Below are 18,491 nucleotides of genomic sequence, written 5' to 3'. Positions count from 1 at the left end.
AGCGTTTACTGTTAGGAGGTACGAACGCGGGGCATGGTGGTTCAACCAAATTGTGAGATGAGAAGTTGGAGGTTGTTAGGAGATACCGATGCCTCTATTTGGAGCCACATGGTAGTGGTGCACTGGGTCCACCACTGTTTTGCTTGGTCTAAAATTGTAGCTTTATAGTATCATTTAACATCTGGGGCACCCATACTTCCATAGGTGGTAGGGGTACATAATATAGCAGATTTCAGGCGTGGTTTGCGGGCCGCCCAGATAAAGGAATTAAGGGTGTGTTGTAATTTAGCCAGTTCATTGGGCAGAATTGGTAAAGGAAGGGTTCTGAAATAGTATAACACATGGGGAAGAAGAAACATTTTGGCCAGAGCTATCCTTCCAGCCCAAGAAACCTTTATAGGGGACATTTCTGAGATTATAGTATTTAATTTCTGATGTAGGGAGGCTAAGTTGGTGCGGAGAAGCGGGGAAGAAGGAGTTACTAGTTGAATGCCTAACTTCATAGAGGAAAAAATAGAAAAAAAGAGCTGCGCCAAATAATACAAATCAATAAACCATACACCTATAAGAAAAAGTCCATGGAAAGTTTATGTTGTTCAAGGAAGGAAGACGATCGCACCACAGTGATTCCACACTTCCTTATCACTATTGTGCCCCACCACCGACAAAAAAGTGCGCTTACCAGACGGTAAAAGCACAAGGAGCGTTTAGAATTCCAAGCCACTGAAAGCTCCTCACCTTCACCAAACAATTTGTCTCTCAGGAACGAACGATCCATACACTGAAGCCGCTCCACATTCTCATTAGTACCCCAATTTCACGTTCAACCAGCATTCATTCTTGCAGAGTGTAAAGTTCCAATAACGTCCCCCTTTATAACAGCTACAACTGTTGAATACAAGCCTTTTCGGTGCGCCACTTATGTCCTTTGCCCTGGGTGTGAGTGAGCGGCTTACACAAGTTGTCCTCTCCCAACTTGCGTAAGCCGCTCACTCACACCCAGGGCAAAGGACACAAGTGGCGCACCGAAAAGGCTTGTATTGCTTGTCCTCTCCCAACTTGTGTTATAGACCGCCATGGACCGGAGGACCTAAATTGCAGCCTGCAGTACATTGCGCCCAAAGGCAATATCCTCTTGCCCTCTGACATCCACCTGATAGAATCTGGTGAATGTGTGGACTGATGACCAAGTTGCAGCCTTACAGATCTGAGCCAGGGAGGCCTGGTGATGCACTGCCCAAGAAGCACTTAGAGCCCTAGTTGAGTGCGCTTTCACTTGAAAAGGAGGGATCTTCCCTTTAACACTATAGGCCTGAGAAATAATCTGTCTAATCCACCTTGAGAGAGTGGATTTTGATGCCGCCTGGCCCTTCCTAGGGCCTTCCGGCAAAATAAATAAACAATCAGTTTTCCTTATCTGAGCAGTTGCCTGAAGATAGATACTGATTGCCCTTACCACATCCAAAGTGTGCAAAAACTCTTCTTCTGCGGACTGTGGGTCCGTAAAAAAGGATGGTAGGACTACATCTTGATTCAGATGGAATCCTGAAACCACCTTAGGCAGAAAGGACCTGTTGGGACGCATTACCACCCGGTCCTTATGAATAATTAGATACGGCTCTTTGCTGGAGAGAGCTGCTAGTTCTGACACTCTTCTAGCCGTGGATATGGCTACCAAGAAAACCAATTTTTCTGTCAAAAGAACTAACGAAGCCTGATGCAAAGGTTCAAAAGGTTGCCCCTGCAAAGCCGAGAGAACCAAATTCAGATCCCATGGGTATATCGGAGGTTTGACTGGCGGCCTTATCCGCATAGCCCCCTGGATGAAAGCCTGCACTAGGGAATGCGATGAAAGTGGCTTCTGAAAAAACACTGACAAGGCCGAAATCTGCACCTTGATAGTGCTTATGGCCAAATTAATTTCTAGGTCCGACTGGAGAAAGGCCAAGATCCTGCTGATGACATACTTTCTAGGATGCCATTCCCTGAGTTCACACCAGGAAACATATGCCCTCCAGATTTTGTAGTAAATAAGCCTGGAGGCCGGCTTTCTAGCATTGACCAGAGTAGAAAGGACTGGCCCCGAAAGGCCACGGTCTCTCAGAATGTGGGTCTCAGCAGCCAAACCGTCAAATTCAGACTGTGTAAAGCAGGATGGTAAATTGGACCCTGTGAGAGCAGATCTGGCCCGGAGAGGGAGGATCCACGGCCTGCCTACTGCCAACTTCATGATCTCTGCGTACCATGGTCACCTGGGCCAAGCCGGGGCTACTAAAAGAACCGACTTTGTCTCCCTCTTGACTCTTCCCAGGAACCGCGACAGAAGCGGGTACGGTGGGAAGGCATAAATCAAATTGTACTGATCCCAGGGAACTGTCAGAGCATCCGACCCCTGAGCGAGTGTATCTCTTGTCATTGACACAAATGTGTCCAGTTTTCTGTTGAACCTGGACACAAACAGATCTATGTCTGGAGTACCCCACCTGCGACATATGTTCCAAAACACATTGGGGTGCAGAGCCCATTCTCCTGGGCACAACTGCTGGCGGCTCAGAAAATCCACCTGCCAATTTTCCACTCCTGGAATGAAGACTGCAGAAAGGCATGGAACATGCCTTTCTGCCCAGACAAGTATGCGATTCACCTCTTTTTGAGCAACCAGACTCCTGGTACCACCTTGGTGATTGATATAGGCCACTGCTGTGGCATTGTCGGACTGAACCCGAATAGGGAGACCTCGTAGTCTGTAAGACCACTTTATGAGAGCCATATAAACTGCCCGGATCTCCAAGACATTTATGGGCAATAGCTTCTCGATCGCAGACCATTTCCTCTGCGAGCATGTCTCCTCCAACACTGCTCCCAGCCTGTCAGGCTGGCATCTGTCGTAATAATCTTCCATGGAAGAGGAAGAAAAGTTTTGCCTTTCAGCAAATTCTCGGTTTGTAACCACCAGACAAGACTCTTGCATGTCCCTGGGGATAGACGCATAGGAAGATCCAAGGACTGGGGCTTCCTGTTCCAAGCCGCAAGGATGTATCTTTGCAGAGGCCTTGAGTGGAACTGGGCGAATGGAACGGCCTCGAAGGAGGCAATCATCTTCCCTAACAGTCTCATGCACAACCGAATGGGGGAAGATCTTCTGCCCAGAATTAGGCACACCAGATTCCCAATGGCCAAGGCTTTTGGCCTTGGTAGAAACACCTTGCCCTGAGCGGTGTCGATAAGCATACCCAGCTATTCCAACCTGGTAGCAGGCTGTAGGGAGTTTTCTAGGTTTATAATCCAACCTAGGCGTTCCAGGTGTTCTAGCGTTCTGGTAACACTGTGGTTCAGGAGCGCTACTGTTTTCTCTATGAGAAGCAAATCGTCTAGATAAGCCATGACGGCTATACCCTGAGCTCTTAGGTTTGCCAAGAGAGGGTCCAGAATCTTTGTGAAGACTTGCCCGAAACGGCAAGGCCACAAACTGAAAATGGCGCCGCTCTACTGCGAACCTTAGATACTTTTGGTGTGGGGGAAAAATTGGCACATGGAGATATGCATCCTTGATGTCTATTGATGCCATAAACTCTCGCCCTTGCAGGGAGGAGACCACAGTGCGAACTGACTGCATTCAGAAAGGACCAGATGCGTAAAAACCGGTTCAGATCCTTCAGATCCAGGATAGGGCTGACACTTCCATTTGGCTTTGGAACGGTGAAGAGATTCGAGTAAAACCCTGAACCCTGTTCTTTTGGGTCCACTTCTACTATCACCCCCTGGGATAGGAAGTGATCTAAGGCCAGAAATAGCGGTCTTTGATTTACTGGGTCCCTGGGGATCCTTGACCTTAGAAAGCGAGAAGGTGGAATCTCCTGAAACTCTAGCTTGTAGCCCAGAGATACCGAAGAGACCACCCACTTGTCCCGGATCTCTTCCCACCAGGCTTCCGCAAACTGCAGGAGCCTTCCCCCCACTCAGCCGAGCGGGGGCACCCCTTTCACAAGGAAGCTTTTGGGCTCTGCTTGGCAGGCTTTTACCCCCAGGATTTCTTCTGCCCCTGGGCCCGGCCTTGAGCCTTTCCTGTAGAGGAGGGCTGAGAAAGTAGTCACCACTGCTTAGAGCTTGATGCTCGGGGAGAGAGGGAACGCCTAAATGATGGATGTTTGCTCCTTTTGACTGGAAGGAGAGTAGATTTACCCCCTGAAATTTTTTGGAAGAATTTATCTAATTCTTCTAAAAAACAAACGTTCCCCTTTAAACGGGAACCCAATCAAATGCTTCTTGCATGATAGCTCAGCTGCCCAATTCTTTAGCCATAGGGCCCTTCGCATGTGTACCAACAAGAGAGACAAACGAGATGCTCGTTGTACAGAATCCAAAATCGCATCAATCATGAAACACAGAATTTGAGGTATTTCTGCATAATTCTCCACTTCCTCACTGTGAAGGAGGCCAATCATCTGCTTAACCTGTTCCTTGAGGAACTGACACAACCCCACAGCTGCGACTGTAGGTTGCACTACAGCGTCAGTTATGGAAAAGGAGGCTTTTAATAATGTTTCCAGCTTCTTATCAGTTGGATCTTTAAATACCTGAGCATTATCCAAAGGACAGGTCAGGTTTCTATTCATGCAAGAAACAGCCGCATCGACAGATGGGATCCCCCATTTCTTGGTGAAGCTTTCCTCCAGAGGAGCATAGAAAACCTTTTAGGAGGAGCAAGCAGTTTATCGGGATGTCCCCAATCATCATAGAACAATTTATCCATTAAGGGATGAATTGGAAAGGAAAAGGCAGTCTGTGGGATTTTCCTGACTCCCAGGGAAGAAACAGAGAACGTAGTGACCGCAGCAGCAGGCATTCTGAATGTGGTACACACCAATTCAATATAATATTGCAGCTGTTTTCTGAGCGCCTGGGAGGAGGGTCTCCTCTTTCTCTGATTCATCTGACTGCTCAAGATCCCTGTCCCAAGATAGGGATCTCTCCTCATTGTCAGAAGTGTCATCTGAAAGAGGAATCTCAGCAGAAGGAGGGGTCACCCCTTTACCTGCTATCTTTCAGGGAAGCTGAAATAAAATTCATGATTCTCCCTTCAAAACCCTCCAATGTAGCCCTAAGGGAGTCCTCAGTGATGTATACCGGGGCTGAGACATTAGGAGAGGCTGCAAAACCTGACAGGGGCACTGACTCACCCTGTGAGGCTGTCTCCGGTCTTGGGGGGGGGGGTGGTAACCTACAGGCATTTTTAGAACCCCTGGACCTAGGCGGTAATTTACGCGTGCCTTTGTTACCTCCCCATGAGACCCTCTAACGAGGAGCCATAGTCCTAAGCTACAAAGCAGAGGTACTAGTACAAAGTGCAATCACTGTTGTGCTTAAAGTCTCACAATAAATATATATGCTTAATACTACACAACCTGATGCTGAGTAGGTGTCTAAGGTTTGCCTGGATCCAATCCCTTGGGATGCTTACTGCCCACAGCTCCTGTGTCTCCACTTACAGCCCCCTGACGCTTTGGGCTTTTTAAAACTGCCGCCTGGCGCCTGCGCAGTACAGCGCCGTGCACACCAACGTGCACGGCTCGCAACCACACTCCCCCCACCTCTATTAGCACGGGAGCGCACTTGGCGCGCATGCACGAGGACCGCCGGTATCCAGGGGGGAAGGGAATCGCCATCGAAGCTGCATGGGACCCCCAGACTACATGGGACCCCTGTATTACCTTCATTATGGCAGGGATTGCAGTGGAGACGTGAGTCATCTGGGAGAATCAGGCTTCACTGAGCATGTGTATCTGAAAGGCATGTAAGTATGCATCAGGCTGCTATTACTCCCTCTAGTGGTGGAAACCAGGTAAGACATACTACTACTTGATGAAGAAATCCATAATATAATTTATATAGGATTAACTTCCCTTACCTGTCTTCGCAGCAGGAATTGCTGAAAACAAACAGATTCCAGCCTTCACCCATCACGGCGGGCAGAGTTGTGCCAACCTTCATGTTTTTTTGGGGTTCTTTCTCAGAAGAACCTCCTACCTGGACCATGTAAAAGACTCTGCCAGAAACTTTCGTGTCACTATGTAAATAGTACACCAAGTCTGGTTTTCCCAGAGCCCAGTCTTCCAATAGGAGAGGACTTACAGGCAAAACCTTGTTTCTTCGGATGACGAGGCCCGGGTACCATATAATCTTGGGAGTCAAAATATCGGCCCCAGATATGGATCCGGTTTGTTGTAGCCCTTAGGCCCCCGCAGGGACCTGCACAGAGCTTTCTTCATAGAACATGTTTTACGTGACCAACCACCATAGACACTGGCGAAAAAAAAAAACTGAGGTGCCTCCCATATGGGAGGGGTTATATAGGGGAGGAATTCTCCTTAATTGGGGGTTAACCAGTGTCCAATCACCAGAGGTGCCTATATAACCCACTATGTAATGAAGTTCCTGTGTCCCGTGATGTATGATCAAGAAATACATATTTTAAAGCAGAGGCACTAGAGAATACAATGGTGTTGTAATTTTTTTATGTCACACAGTATTTCAATTACATTCCGTCGAAAAAGTCCGGTCATGTGTACGCAATATAAGAGACATCCAAACTAGGCTCTGAAGAGGGAAATCTTGAAATGCATTAACCAATGTGACTACAAGTGTTGTGTATTTTTGCATATGGATTTTTGTGGATGAATTTATGATAATGCTATGACACAAGTACTGGTTTGTAAGTATATTCACCTCCATTTTTATTAAATAAAAAGTACGTGATCCAGCACAGCAGAGCCTCTTTGCCACTATATGAGTAAGTGATACGATCAGCAAGTGGTTACATTCATATCATATTTATATTATATTTATCATATTTTCTTTCTCATACAGCTTTGATGGAAATTTTGTTGCTAGCGGTGATGCAACACAAGACAATTTGTTTTCTCAGAAGCTCTGATCCCGATGCTCATTGTGTTTTTATTTTTCTTCCTGCAGACAGTGAAAACTGCATGAAATGTCCTGATGATGAATGGCCAAATGAGAAGAAGGATCGGTGTGTTCCAAAATTTGTGGAATTTCTCTCCTACACTGGTGATCCCATTGCTGCAGTATTTTCAGCTGTCTCCATCCTCTGTTGTCTTCTGACTGGTTTAATATTGGGGATATTTATACATTATCAGGACACCCCCATTGTTAAAGCTAATAACCGGAACCTGAGCTATCTTCTCCTGGTCTCCATCATGCTGAGCTTCCTCTGTGTCTTCTTGTTCCTCGGCCATCCAGTAGATGTGACCTGCATGCTGCGTGTGACCTCTTTTGGTGTCATCTTCTCAGTTGCCATCTCTTCTCTACTTGCCAAAAGTATCATGGTGTGTATTGCTTTTAAAGCCACCAAACCTGGAAGTCCCTGGAGGAAATGGATGGGAGCAAAACTGCCCAATTTTATCATGTGTGTCTTCTCACTGGTTCAAGTCATAATCTGTGTCACTTGGTTGTCTATTTCTCCCCCCTTCCAGGATCGGGACATTCACTCTTATCAGGGGAAGATCATCATTCAGTGTAATGAGGGTTCAGTTATCGGCTTCTACTCTGTCCTGGGATATATGGGGCTTCTAGCAGCTGTGAGTTTCATCATAGCTTTTTTAGCCAGGACATTACCGCACATTTTTAATGAGGCCAAGTACATCACCTTCAGCATGCTGGTGTTCTGCAGTGTCTGGATTGCCATGATCCCGGCCTATCTGAGCACCAGAGGGAAATACATGGTGGCTGTGGAGGTTTTTGCAATAATAACCTCAAGTATTGGACTTCTGGGCTGTATATTTTTCCCAAAATGTTGCATAATTCTGTTAAGACCTGACCTCAATACAAAAATAGTTATCCGCTAATATATGTGGAGCAAACACTGGGTTACCAATCATTATAGCATTATTTTATTATTATTATCTCTATTATTGTTATTTTTCATATTTTGCTAGTGTATTGGGAATGAACACTGTTAATTGTGTTACTTACCTCTCCTTTAATTTTTGCTCTGGACACCACTGGTATCAGACACTTTGGGTTTGTTGGAAATCTTGTCTCATGCTGGGTGTAGTGGTTCCTCCCACCAGCCATTACATCACTACAGAACAATGTAGTCACCTAGTAAGGAGGAACAACAGTGGCCAGAGGGGAACAAAGTATCCAAAACACCATAAACTGATATCAGTGACACCTATCACTCTTCAAGAGAGGGAAGATTTCAATACCACCTTCCAGAAGAGTATATATTAGACATGTTATTTTATAAGCTGATTGTAATGTCATTATTTTAGAATCAGGGTCACTTTACTTATATTGTATGTAGATGATTTTGTCTAAATTAATAAACACATTTTGTTGGTGTATATAAAATTCATTTTTAATATTAGTTAAAGTTGATGACTAGGGATGAGCCGAATTCCAGCGGTTCGGAGCAGAAAATGCGAACAGGCAAAAAATTTGGACGAACATGCGAACACCTTTAAGGTCTATGGGACAGGAACATGAAAAAGTGCTAACTTTAAAGGCTTATTTGCAAGTTATTACCATACTAAGTATATGGGGACCTGGATCCTGCTCATGGGACATGTATCAATGCAAAAAAAAGTTTTAAAAACACCCGTTTTTTTCAGGAGCGGGGATTTTAAGAATGCTTAAAGTGAAACAATAAAAATTAAATATTCCTTTAATTATTGTGCCTGGGGGTGTCTATAGTATGCCTGTAAAGTAGCATATCTTTCTCGTGTTCGTAACAGTACCACAGCAAAATTACATTTCTAAAGGAAAAACCTTTAGTTAGACTTACCGGTAACAGAATTTCTACGAGTCTTTCAGGACAGCACCTGGAGAGAGCATAACTCCACCCACCTTCCCAGGAAACACTGCAGTCAATCTTTATAGACCGGCCAGTACCTCCAGCCATGCTGAAATTAGATAAGCAGAACATAGCAACAACACCACATTTATTATACTTTAGGGCGGGTCATCGGTGCTGTCCTGAAAGACTCATAGAAATACCGTTTACTGGTAAGTCTAACAAAGGTTTTCTCACCTCGTCTTTCAGGCCAGCACCTGGAGATGATAAAAGAGTACTTACTCTAGGGTGGGACCACCACCTGTAGGACTTTTCTGCCAAAGGACTGCTCTGATGCAGAGAGCAAATCCAACCTGTAATGGCGGGTAAAAGTGGAGAAGCGTGTCCACGTAGCCGCCTTGCAGATCCGTCCCGGAGAAGCTTCTGCCTGTTCTGCCCAGGATGCTGCTACTGCCCTGGCTGAATAGGCCCCTACTCCTGCGGGAAGATCTACCCCTGAAGCTTTATAGGCTTCACTGATGGCTATTCATAGCCACCTACCTATGGTGCTTTTGGAAGCACTGTATCCTTTTCGTGGACCGGAGAATAGTATATACAGTGAATTTGATTTTCTAAACTCCCTTGTGATCTCTAGATAATGTAGTATACATCTCCTTACATCCAGGCAATGTAAGTCTCTTTCCCTCAAGCTGGATGGTGAAGGGCAGAAGGTCGGGAGAACTATCTCCTGAGACCTGTGAAAAACCATTGAAACCTTAGGTAAAAATCCTGGGTCAGTTCTCAGCACTACCCGGTCTGGAAATATAGAGCAGAAAGGTTCAATAATGGACAGGGCTTGCAACTCGCTCACCCTTCTGGCTGAAGTGACTACCACTAAAAGTGCTAAGTAAAGCGACCAAAATTTGATTGTCCCTTCCTCTGTAGGCTCAAAAGGTTTTTTAGTCAGACCCTGCAATACCAGGGATAAGTCCCATTTTGGGAAAAACTTAAAAGATACTGGCCTAGCTCTGGACAGTGCCTTAGAAAATCTAATAATAAGTGGATCCTGGGATAATTGTCTCTCCAGGAATACCGAAAGGGCGGCCACTTGCACTTTTAGGGTGCTAATCTCACACCCTTTTTCCATTCCTTCGTGTAGGAATTCTAATACGGAAAAACAACTTCCCTTTACTTGCGCACCACGAATTAAAACATTTCCATGTTAAAATTGATCTAGTGACATTCTTTCGGCTGTCTAGTAGTGTAGAAACTAGTTTATTAGACAAGCCCTTATTTTTTAGGATCTGCTCCTCAGTAACCAAGCAGCTAGTCTGAGGTGCTTGATATTGGGATGTTGAAGGGGCCCCTGGGTTAGAAGGTCTCTCTGTAAAGGAAGAAACCAGTGGGGTCCCACCGCCATCTTTTGTATGGTTGAAAACCATGTTCTTTTGGGCCAGAATGGAGCTACTAGGATCATGGCTGTAGATTCCCTCTGCAGCTTTTTTTAGTAGTAATGGAATCATTTGTAAGGGGGGAAAGACGTAGCACAAGTGGAAAGTGCATGTGCGTCTAGTCCTTCCGTTTGATCCTGTCTGTTTAGGGAGAAGTAAGTCTCTACCTTTGTATTGGAGTGGGATGAGAATACGTCTATTTGGGGAGTTCCCCATCTTTCTGTTATTTTCTGGAATACATCTGTATTTAGACTTCACTCTGATTCCACTACCCTTTCCCTGCTTAGGCAATCTGCAATCTGATTCAGATCTCCTTTTAGGTGTACTGCCATCAGGGATGCTAGATTGGATTCTGCCCAGGACATAATCTGGAGGGCTGAGGCAAGCAACACTTTGCTCCTCGTGCCTCCCTGTTTTGTTATATAGGCCACTGCTGTGGTATTGTCCGACAACATGTGGTGACCTAGCACCCTGATGTCTGAAAGCCCCTAATCACAGGAGGATGGCTCTCAACTCCCTCCAATTGGAGGATCTCCTGGCCTCTCTGGCTGTCCATGATCCTTGGGCCATCGGTCTGCCCAGATGGGCACCCCGACCCCAGAAGCTTGTGTCTGTTTTCAGTCTTTGCTCTATGGGAAAAGTCCAAAGTAGACCCTTGTCCAAATTTGACTGACTCCTCCACCACCATAGTTTCCTCTGAACTTGAAGGGGAATCCTGATCAATTTCTCCAGGGGTTCTCCATAGGACCAATTTCTGAGCATTGTCTGCTGGAGATTTCTTGCATGGGGATGTGCCCATTGCACCACTGGTATAGAGGATGTAAGGAGGCCTAGAACTTACATGGCTGCCCTGATTGAAATTGAAAGATTCGTTTGAGTCCCCTTTACTGCCTTTTGTACTTTTTCTATCTTTTCCTCTGGGAGAAAAATTCTTTCCTGAATGGAACTGATGGTATACCCAAGAAACTTTATTGTCTGGGATGAGATCATATTTGATTTTTCCTTTTTGCTGATCCATCCAAGATTCTCCAAGTGTGTTCTTGTCTCTTCTAGATCCTTCTCCAATAGCTCCCTTGTTCTGGCAAATAGCAAGAGGTCGTCCAGGTATGGAAGTATTGATACCCCCCCCCCCCCCCTTAGTCTGAGGGGTGCTAGGGCTTCTGCTATAATTTTTGTAAATATCCTTGGTGAGGATGACAGGCCAAAAAGGGAGGGCTCTGAATTGTAGGTATGAGGTTGACTCTCCCATCCTGACTGCTATTCTGAGGTACTTCTGCGATGTTGGAGCTATAGGTACGTGCAGGTATTGAGGCTAAAAAACAGCCTGGCGTCAAAAGATTTTTTTACTGAAAAAATTGTGTCCATCCTGAACCTTTTTTATCTGATTGATTTGTTCAGGATTTTCAGGTTCAGTATTAAACGGAATTTCCCCGATGGTTTCCTTACTAGGAATATGTGCAAATAGCACCCTTTCCCTTCCTCTTCGGGGGAAACGGTTATAATCACCCTCTGTTGGATGAGTTCCTGAAGTAGGGCTGACATCCCTAGAGATTTTTCTATGTCCCGGGGAGCTTGGGTTACATATAAACGATTTGGAGGAGATTGGGAGAACTCAAGTCTATAGCCCTCTGCTATTATTCTGAGGACGAATGGACTGGAGGTCGTTGTCTTCCACTGTGGAAAAAAAGGCTTGCAACCTTCCTCCCACAGTCAGATGACTATCACAGTTTTTATGGTGGTCTGGCCAGGAGGTCGGAATAGTACCCCTGACTTCCCCTTTCATCTTTGGGACCTCCAGGGTCTTTTATACCCTGTCTCCTTCTTTTCTTCGGACTGTTGAAAAGAATGAAAATTCTTCTTGGTCTGTTGTATTACCTTCTTCATTATTGGGAATGACTTCTTCTTATCGGCCGTTCTATCGAGTAAGTTCCCCTCAAAAGGTAACCCACAAAATTTAGCTTTTGAAGCCGTATCCTCTGCCCATGTCTTGACCCATAAGGCTCTGTGAGCTGAGTTCACCAGGGCCGCGGACCTTGCCGACATTTTAATAGACACGGCAGAGGCATCTGCCTTGCACTCTATGGCTTTCGGTAGTACCCGTAGCGTGGCTAAAAGGTCCTTACGAGAAGTTCCTGCTTCAATATGCATTTTTAAATGTTCCAGCCAATGTTCCAGAGTCCTGGCCACCACAGCTGATGCCATAGCTGGCTTTAAATTGGCTAGAGTTTAATCCCTTGCCTTTTTTATTAGGGAGTCTGCTCTCTTGTCCATGGGGTCCTTCATGACGCTCATGTCCTCGAAGGCCAAGTCCGTGTTACTGGACACATGTGAAAAGGCTGCATCAAGCTTTGGCTTTTTATTCCAGACCTGATCACTGTCATCCTCGAAAGGGATTCTTCTTTTGAGAGATTTAGAGAAAAAAAAGTCCCTCTCTGGGTCCTTCCATTCTCTTTTTACAGTTTCGGTTCTCTTTTTACAGTTTCGGATAAAAATTTATGCACTGGGAAAACTCTCTGTTTTACTTCACCCATGTCCTGAAACATTCTATCATGCAAGGACAGCTGGGTCTTGTCCTCCTTGATGTTTACAGTTGTATGTATAGTTTTTAATAGATCATCCACTTCCTCTAAAGACAATCTATAGCAATAAGAAGAAACTTATTTTTCTTCTTCCTCCTCAGAACCTGGGGAAAGACTTCTCTCTTCGTCCTCTGAATCACTGTCACCTCTGGATGCAGAGATACGCGGATGGGAACAGGATTTCGAATTATCACCACTGTTAGACTGAGCCACCGGATGTTTATCCAAGAAAGAACGGATTGACTCAAAGGTATCTACTAGTTCTTTCTGGAAAGAGCTTAATAGTTCTCCTGATTGGGTAGCAGGTGTAGCTGGGGAAGTTTCCTCCTAGGTCTGCTATACAGTTCTTGCATAACAATTTAGCCCATGATTCTCTAAGCACATTTTTGCAAGACGGGCATTTCCTCTTGGGAGGAGGGGAGGAATGTTTAACTTTCTCTTTGACTTTAGCCTGAAATACATCAACACAAGCCTTTATATTAAATCATATTCAAATAAAAGAATAACAGTTTTAATCTTAGGTCAAGGAAAAAATAAATAAATAAATAAAAACAAGCTTCCAAAGAAAAGAGAGCTAACCCTTTAGCCCTATTACTGCAGCTTAACCTCAGTGACTCTCCCCCACTGAATCACTATAAATAGATAAATACACACTCTCCTAGTATCATTTAACAACATGGAAGAGTGGCGCAGGCTCCCTTGTCTCCCCCAGAGGAACAAGGGAGGGAGAAAACACAAGACCCATAGATAAAGTACAGGGACCTCTGCCCCTGCTTACCTGAGCCTGGCTGGTGTTAGTGGCTCCTGCTCCTGCCACCGCCATCTGTAGCGGCATTCGGCTGCTCTCATTTGAATTTTCCCAGTCCTTTCGCCGCTGCGAGGACTGGAAATTGCCTCCTCCCCCTGCGTTCCAGCGCCCGAAACCAGAAGCCGCGTCTCGCAGCCAGAAGTCCCGCCCCTTGAGTGACTCGCCGCCCGGGACTCGGAAGAAGCATGGAGGCTGAGAAGACCCAGAGGAGATGCTACACTCACCGCTGTGAAGCACGCCATTCTCTCCCAGCCCACAGTGCCGGTCTATTGAGAGTGGGACCCCCAGCAGCCTAAACCCTTGCTGGGTATGAAGGGGAACAGACACCTGAGAATCCCCCACAGGTAAAGGGGGATGCTCAGCTGGCCTGAAAAAAGAAGCAAGATATAACAGGTATGCCCCACATTGCCTCCACCTGGAGATAGCGTAGCACACCCTAGGTTCCCTGCAGCGCTTCCACCACGATCGGAGGAAACACTACAACTGAGGCCATGGTGGAAGTGTCTGGTCTATAAAGATTGTCTGCAATGTTTCCTGGGAAAGTGGGTGGAGCTACGCTCTCTCCAGGTGCTGGCCTGAAAGACGAGGTGAGAAAAATGTAATTTAAAACTGCTCGCAGCTGTAATGTATTGTCAGATCCCGGCAATATACATAAATAATTATTGAATATAAAAGGACATGGGTGCTCCTGAGTCCATAACAGGCCCTTTGGGTCTAGTATGGATATTAAGGTGAACCCCGCACCAAAAAAAGGCGTGGAGTCCCCCCAAAATCCATACCAGGCCCTTCAGGTCTGGTATGGATTTTAAGGGGAACCCCGTGCCAAAATCTAAAAAATGGCATGGGGTCCACCAAAAATCCATACCAGACCCTTATTTTTTAGGCTCTGCTCCTCAGTAACCAAGCAGCTAGTCTGGGGTGCTTGATATTGGGATGTTGAAGGGGCCCCTGGGTTAGAAGGTCTCTCTGTAAAGGAAGAAAAAAGTGGGGTCCCACCGCCATCTTTTGTATGGTTGAAAACCATATCTTTTTGGGCCAGAATGGAGCTACTAGGATCATGGCTGTAGATTCCCTCTGCAGTAGGGATGAGTTCGAGTTTGAGATGAACTCATGTTCGACTCGAACATTGCCTGTTCACCTGTTCAGCGAACAGTGAACAATTTGGGGTGTTCACGCAATTTCGAAAAGCCACGGAACACCCTGTACAAGTCTATGGGAGAAATCTAAAGTGCTAATTGTAAAGGCTAATATGCAAGTTATTGTCCTAAAAAGTGTTTGGGGACCTAGGTCCTGCCTCAGGGGACATGTATCAATGCAAAAAAAGTTTTAAAAACTGACGTTTTTTCGGGAGCAGTGATTTTAATAATGCTTAAAGTGAAACAATAAAAGTGTAATATTCCTTTAAATTTCATACCTGGGGGGTGTCTATAGTATGCCTGTAAAGGGGCGCATGTTTCCCGTGCTTAGAACTGTCCCTGCACAAAGTGTCATTTCTGCAGGAAAAAAAAGTCATTTAAAATCACTTGCGGCTATAATGAATTGTCGGCTCCCCGTAATACAGAGAACAGTCATTGAAAGTCATTGACAAAAAAAAAAAAGCGTAGGGTTCCCCCAAATTAAATTACCAGGCCCTTCAGGTCTGGTATGGATATTAAAGGGGAACCCTGCATCAAATCTTTTTTTTTTTAAATGATGTGGGGTTCCCCCTAAATATCCATACCAGACCCTTCAGGTCTGGTATGGATTTTAAGGGGAACTCCACGCCAATTTTTTTTAAAAAAATAGCGTGGAGTTCCCTCTAAAAATCCATACCAGACCCTTTATCTGAGCATGCAACCTGGCAACCTGTAGGGAAAGGACGCTGTGTGGAGCAGGGACAGTCAGTCTGTAATCACTACTAGCTATTACTATTAGGTCCACAAAAGTCATTTTAAGGACTGGTATAGGTGTACAGTATATAGGATTGTAATACAAGTATAATATACTTTCTTTCAAATATAGAAAGCATATTATACTGCACTGCTGTGCTGCTGACCGATTCTGCAGCTGTCGTTTCTCAGTGTATGGACAGTTTGGTGTTTGGAGCAGGGACAATCTGCAATTCACTAGCTAATAGCTAGCTACTATTAGGTCCACAAAGGTCCTTTTAAGGACTGGTATAGGTGTACTATTTGGTGTGCAGTATATAGGGGTGTAATACTTTCAAATATAGAAAGCATAGTATAGTGCATTTCCACTGTGCAGCATTGTGACTTCTGAGCGGTTCTGCAGCGATACTACAAAGAGTGACACATGCAATTAGAAAAAAGTATTATAACTGGTGTGATAGACCAGTGGCCCCCCAAAACGACAGATTGAAGCAGGGTGCTATATACCTTCTTCCACATATACTACACTTCTCTAAAGACTTTTGTCACAGGGTCATTTAAAAAATTACAGGCAGAGGAAGAGGCAGGCCCTTCCGCAGAGGTGGTAGGGGTAGGGCAGGAGCAACAGGCTTGAGCCAAAGTGGCAAATTGCAGAAGGTGCGGTCAATTACGTCAAAGGACGCACCAGACTTGGTTGAGTGGTTCACTCAGCCATAAGCCGCGTACACACGGGCGGACTGTATGGCCAACTTAGTCCGTCAGACAATCCAACGGACAGTCCGTCCTACTTTCGAATGAACGGACTTGACCACACACGGATGCACAAACAGTCCGTCGAAAGCTTGCGCGATGACATGTACAGCACGTACCACGGGACTAGAAATAGGAAGTCCAATACACAGCAATGCAACCTTTCGCCCTGTAAATCCTTTCTGAGCATGCGCCATACTTAGTCCGTCGAACTAGCCTACTGACGAGCGGATTGTCCGCTGAAACCAAAGTATGATGGACAGTATTACGGAAATTCCGAAATACTTAGTACGCCAGACTGCACGCTGAAAAAGTCCGCTGAAGCCCACACACGAGCGGACTGTCCACTGAAATGTGTTTCGACGGACTAAGTTGGCCAGACAGTCCGCCCGTGTGTACGCAGCTTTACTCTTCTGCACCCTCCTCATCCTCTCGATCTGCACCCTCTTCCCTCTCTGTTGTGTGCACCCCCAAAGACACTACCAAGAACAACCCCACCACCATATAAAAAATGTGTTTAAGCGCTGATATGAATACAATATTATTAATCGTTATCCCTGAAACCACACCAGTTACTGTGCTGAAAACCACCACCATATACCCTCCGCTTGAGTCACAGGAATTATTTTCAGATCCATCACAAGACATTGCCGATGCACAGCCACTCTTGGCATTGGACCAGGAAGAGTAGGTAGCAACAACCGCCACTCAGTAGTCTGACGACAGAACCCAGATAAGCCCAAGGAGGTTGGTCCCCGGTATTGCTGAGATCTCTAATTATAGCGGTGGGGAAGGTGACGTCGATGATGATGTGTCTAGTGATGTTATGTGGGTGCCCACAAGTGAGGAAGAGGAGGGGAGTTCAGAGGGAGATATGGACCAGCAGATAGGGAGGAGAAATAGGCGGAACTTACATTGCACAGGAGGGACAAAGCAGACTGCTAATGTATCAGGAGCGAGACATCAACCATGTACGGTCACATCTGGCGCTCCCAGGATGCTGGCACATGGCTCCGCAGTGTGGGCTTTTGTTAATTTGTCCGCTGCTGACAATAGTGTTGCCATCTGCAGCCTTTGCAGTCAATGCATTAGTCGCGGTAAACCCAACACTCACCTACGGATGACCGCCTTAAGAAGGCACATGAGCTGCCATCACCGAGCCCAGTGGGAGCAACGGAACACACAAAGCCACACTCCAGGCTCTCACCGTCCAGCCTCTTCTACTTCTCCTCTCTCCTCAGAATTGTGCTCCACTCCACCTTCCATCATGTCATCCTCACGTTTTTCTGAAAAAAGGCAGGCTTCCGTGGGCCAAATGTTTGAGCGTTAAAAAATGATGACGCCAGATAACCCTCCTGTCCAACGGTTGACGGCTGGCTTGTCAGAACTGTTAGCCCGCCAACTACTGCCATATAAACTAGTGGACTCGGAGGCCTTTCGAAAATTTGTGACCATTGGAACACCACAATGGAAGGTCCCATGAAGGAAGTATTTCTCACAGAAGGGCATCCCAGAGCTATATGGCCATGTTCAGCGGCAAGTGAATGTATCTCTGGCACACAGTGTCAGTGCCAAGATACATCTGACCACAGACACGTGGTCTAGCAAACACGGGCAGGGAAGGTATATAACTTTTACTGCCCACTGGGTGAACCTTCTGACGGCCGTCAAGCATGTAACCTATGGCACCCATGTAGATTTGGTTTTACCGCCACGGATTGTATGCAGGCCTGCCTCTTCTTCTCCTCCTCCTACTCCATCCTCCCTCTCCTCCTCGGCTGACTCCTCCTTTTCCACTGCTAACGTATCTTCCGCTGCACCGCACAAGCTCCCCAGAACCTATTCCACATGCCAGGTGAGACGTTGCCATGCTGTGCTGCGTCTGTTGTGCCTGGAAGCCAAGAGCCACACTGGCCCTGCACTCCTTTCAGCTTTGCGTTCACAGGCAGATCAGTGGCTAACACTGCTCAATTTGACAGTTGGTAAAGTGGTGTGTGACAATGGTGCCAATCTGCTTAGCGCATTGAAACAGGGCAAAATGAGACACATGCCATGCATGGCACATGTTTTAAACTTGGTCGTGCAGCGATTCATTGTCAAATACCCTGGGGTCCAGGACATCTTGCGGCAGGCAAGGAAAATCTCGGCCCATTTTAAAAGATCTTACACAGCCATGACTCGCCTTGCTGACATTCAGCGGTGACACAATCTGCCGGTCAGACGTCTTATTTGCGATTGCCC

The 18,491-nt window shown here is 46.0% G+C and overlaps 1 protein-coding gene across 1 annotated transcript in view; it reads left to right on the top strand.

The window, feature by feature from the left end:
• LOC143941273 (vomeronasal type-2 receptor 26-like) overlaps positions 1-8,344 on the top strand; it is an 80,296-nt gene extending 71,952 nt beyond the window's left edge. Inside the window, exon 5 of the mRNA XM_077463309.1 lies at positions 6,973-8,344. Within this exon, the coding sequence (XP_077319435.1) occupies positions 6,973-7,865 (893 nt within the window). The 3' untranslated portion in view covers positions 7,866-8,344. The remainder of the gene's footprint in view (positions 1-6,972) is intronic.
• The last annotated feature ends 10,147 nt before the right edge of the window (positions 8,345-18,491 follow it).

This window comes from Lithobates pipiens, unplaced genomic scaffold (genome assembly GCF_037356315.1).
Source record: "Lithobates pipiens isolate NorthernLeopardFrog02 unplaced genomic scaffold, aLitPip1_a1.2 Scaffold_3, whole genome shotgun sequence".
Classification (NCBI taxonomy): domain Eukaryota; kingdom Metazoa; phylum Chordata; class Amphibia; order Anura; family Ranidae; genus Lithobates; species Lithobates pipiens.
Note: the sequence above shows the minus strand (reverse complement) of the source record. Positions and strands in the feature narration are given on the sequence as shown.